A 4,305-nucleotide genomic window follows, 5' to 3' on the forward strand; every position below is an offset into this window, starting at 1 on the left:
AGAGGTATTGATTGTCAACTATATTACTGTTATGGACAACATAGTTTGATAAGTCACATTTTTTCAAACATGTATGTGTTTTCCAATATCAAAAAGTTAGACGAAAATCTAAATTTATTTTATATGTTGCCTAGATTTTAACTCACAGGCATTGGTATCTAAAAGTTAGTATAATACGTGACCACATTATATAAAAAGGCTCTCAGTGAGACAGCCCTCTATTTTAGGCTGTAGCTTAGGTACAATTCTTTATCGAGCTAAATAAGAAGTCTATGTCGAAGACATCAGTCTAATGGAAATTACCAGAAAATCATCTGACATGTTATAATATAGTAATTAATCTGAACATACACAGCCTTTACCATATATAACAAAAGTCTATCCTCAGGTAATGTTTTTAAATTACCTGAAGATAGATTTTTAATACCAGAGATCTCCCACTTATACTCGTACACATTATCATCATTATCATTTCAGGCTGTATCAATCCATTGTTTTCCCCAATGCCTTCCAACATATGCAATCCTCTGCTTTTCGTACTGGGGTCCATATATTATTGATCCTTTTCATTGAAGAGTTTGTGTCCATAAGTCACTACACTGGGCCACCTGCCCAGTGTGGTGAAGAGGTTGGTATCTAAATTTTCAGAAGGATTTTTGAATGGATTTTTGAAAGTAATTTTAAAGAAAATTAAGGAAAAGGATAGGATGTCTCTATGTGGGAATACAGGATAGAATACACTTATATACGATTACCCAAAAATATTGAGTACAGTTGCTTATCTAAATGTTGAAGTATTCTTCTTAGTCTATGTATCTAAGTGATTTTTTACTAAAGAGTAAAGAAACGCCAGATTAATTTTATTAAAACTAAATAAAATTCACGTCACATTTAAATGACAGTTTTTATTAGAGTTTTTCTTAAATAAAACTAGTCTATGCTTTTACATCAATTATTGAATCGTAAACCTTTATAATATTTATAGAACTAAATTATCAATTTAAAATATAGTTTAAAATGGGAGAGCCGGAAGGTAAAAAAAGCAAAGTGTCAATGATGTTAATAAGCCAGTCTCAAAGCCGTTCAATAGCGGGTATGAAGTCGATGAGCAGAATGAAAGTAAGACGAGCATCCTTTGGATTCACTGGCGTACCTGGAATTCGGCCTGTAGAAAGGACATCACAGGTAACATTTTACTTATACGGCGTAAGTTGCTAGATTATTAATATTAAATAAAATATGTAATGTATAAGAATAAAATAAACCAATTTTTGTATATTTTAATTTCAAAACAACAATGGTAATAATCAAGCTTATGAACGCAGAGACATCGTTTGTGCGTTTTCGGCTTTTGCAATTTAGAAAGTCAATGTGACAATGTTGCCAGTGAAATTAATGAGTATAATCACATCACAGTCATTATCATCATCATTATCATATTGGCCATTAACTGTCCACTGCTGAACATAAGCCTGCCCTATAAGGGGAGCTTAGCCAGTAGTTGCCACGCCTGGTTGACGAATTGGAAACCGTAGCTAAATTTTTAGTTATGTTTTAAGAAGAACGCTGCTGCTTATCTCTCTACCATTAACTTTTTTAATTATTATAGTAGTCATTAATTTTATAGATCACCCTTTACAAAAGGCAAATATAGCAAGTAAGCTGCTTGGTGATTTGTACTTATTTAGACACACGATTTTGTAGTCTCACTTTAATGAGATTTCGTAAATACTATTGTTAATATTATTTCAGTAATATGAATATAAGGATATTTTATTTATTAAAATCGTGAAGTTAAATAATATTATCATTATTATCTACTTTAAAACACCTTGATATATGAAACGTGGTTTATTTCAGATTTCTTTCGTTTGTTAACAATTATTATTAGTTATTATTATTAGATTTATTAGTTAAAAAATTTTCAGCTTGGTATAGAATTTAAACGTCCACCACAATTATACTTAAATACCTATCAGCTGGATCCTTACGTAAAGTTCCACATACCGACTGTTAAGTTTGCTACTGATGCAATATTGGATGAATATTTCACTGAACATAAATACAATGTTCAGGTAAGGTATACTTGTCATTATTTCTTCATTTTTAAGTAATTTCTTAAAGAAGAAAGTTTTTAATACCTCTGTATTTTTATAATCATTTTACACGATCGATGATGATGTAGCACTTTTGAATGGAATTCTACGATTAATTTTTAAAATAATAAGGTTACTCAAAATATTATTTTTTTAATAATTAAAATTGCCTATTTTAAAAATGGAATGGTTACTCAACTAACCAAGGCTGGAAGAATATTCCATGTTCATTCCATAAAAAGGATATATTTATTTCTTTTACATAACTTGTAATAGTAAATTAGCTGATAGTATACTTGATAAAAGTAGTAATCAATAATAAAACACAACCATGCAAGCATTTTAGCAGAAACACGAAAATTAAGTCATTAAAAATCTTCCTGTATAATTTTATTTAAAGGAATCTCCAGCTATAGCTCTTCGGATTGCTGGTGAATTGATGCGTAGAGTTAAAACTATGCCATTTAACCGCTATCGTATCATCACTGTGGTAACAATTGGTCAGAAAAGAGCCCAGAGCTATAACAATGCTGTTTCTTTTTTGTGGGACTACGAAAGAGATAATTACGTCGACGTTCAAAGAGAAGTCGCTACAGCTTTCATTCAAGTTACTACGTTTGGGATATATCTTGATTGAAAAACATCTTGCACTGAATGATAGTCTTATGTTATTTAAATAAAAATATAATTAAAATTATTAATTAGCTAATGAAGTAATCTACGAATCAATGCAGATTATCTTGAAAGTGATGTGAATTTATGATGTAACTTTTTGCATTATCTCTTTTTTAATACTTGCCTATTGTCCAAAGTACCTAATTTATTTATTTACGAGTATTTAGTAACTTAACGATTCTTGTATAAATTAGTTGAATAAAAATATCTTGTTATTTTTCTATGTACTTTATTAATTTATTTATCTATATCTACACTTATCACTATATTTTTTTTTTTGATGGGTGAAAATGGTGTGGTAACCCCGCCTGCGCTAACGGGATACGCTGGCGGAGCACCAGTGAAGGGTGATAGATGAAAATGAAAACAATCCAGTTAGCCCATCATGACGAATTCATCAGGAATTAACCATGATAGTTTCCAGGGGGAACCGCGAGGAGTTCGACCTGGTTGGGTATATTGCTAGCAATGGGATTCTCAGTCTCCATTACTAACAATTCCTTCCCCCCCCCCCCCTTATCACTATATTATACTTGTAGTTCTAAACCATGTAAGTCCCAACATAGAATAGGCCACCCCTTCATTTCCCGTGGATATTATAAGAGGTGGCTAAGAGAACTTAATGGTCGAGGGGTAGGCAGCAGCCTCTTAAAACACCACCAAGGCTTAACTCCTAACATGCTTGTCAAGCGTCGCAACTATTAGCAATATAAGGAGGTCTATATTCAGCCGTGGGCAGTTACCGGCTGCTATGGTAATAATGATATGAAACCTAAATATAGTAACAGTATGACAGTAAAAGGAATCTAAATTAAAATGTATCAATTCTAAACTACACAGTCACAAAAATATACCACAAATTTTACAAGTATACGCTCAGTCGCACTCGGAGATTAAGCCATTCTTAATCTACACAGAATGATAAGACGAGACGTAAGCTCCATTGTATTCAGCGTTTATTATACGGATATATTAATATCTCATCTGCAAATGCTAGACTGCTTTCACAATCAGTTCGGATAAACCGGAGATTATGTTGTGCCGCCTGTATGAAAACGGTTATGTATCATTTAAAGTCAGAAGCAAAGATCAAACATTATGTATTTTGCAGTCTATAGTTAATAAAAGTTAGGTTAATTATGTAGGTTTATCGTCACATTTGTTAATGTACTTAGTTATGTATATATAATATAACAAATACTTTAATGTAAAATCATCCCGTATGATGGAAATTTACTTATTAACAATTAGTGCTCCGGCCCCGCTTCGCACGGGTAGATAGGTTTTTTTTTAAAATAATGTATAGTGTATGTTATTCGCTGATAATACAGCTTTTTATAGAATAGGTGATTTTTTTTAAATTAGGTAAGGTTTTTTTAAGTTTATTACAAACAATAAAATCTCTCCTCTTTATAGTATTAGTTAAATAAGCGAGATAGGTAAATAAATTTGTAGTTAATACAGAAAAATAGTTTAGGGTATGACAGAGCAGTCAATAAATCATACCATACTTTAAAAATTAATAATTTAAGTA

General features: G+C 31.4%; 1 protein-coding gene across 1 annotated transcript; it reads left to right on the forward strand.

The window, feature by feature from the left end:
- Window positions 1-907: 907 nt before the first annotated feature.
- On the forward strand, window positions 908-2,750 carry LOC113517642 (dynein light chain Tctex-type 5-like). The gene is made up of 3 exons (XM_026902395.3): window positions 908-1,185; window positions 1,929-2,075; window positions 2,497-2,750. The coding sequence occupies exons 1-3, from the start codon at window positions 1,018-1,020 to the stop codon at window positions 2,731-2,733; spliced, it is 552 nt and encodes a 183-aa protein (XP_026758196.1). The 5' UTR covers window positions 908-1,017; the 3' UTR covers window positions 2,734-2,750.
- The last annotated feature ends 1,555 nt before the right edge of the window (window positions 2,751-4,305 follow it).

The sequence above is a fragment of the Galleria mellonella genome, unplaced genomic scaffold (genome assembly GCF_026898425.1).
Source record: "Galleria mellonella isolate WM207_F2 unplaced genomic scaffold, CSIRO_AGI_GalMel_v1 utg223, whole genome shotgun sequence".
In the NCBI taxonomy this organism is placed as follows: Eukaryota; Metazoa; Arthropoda; class Insecta; order Lepidoptera; family Pyralidae; genus Galleria; species Galleria mellonella.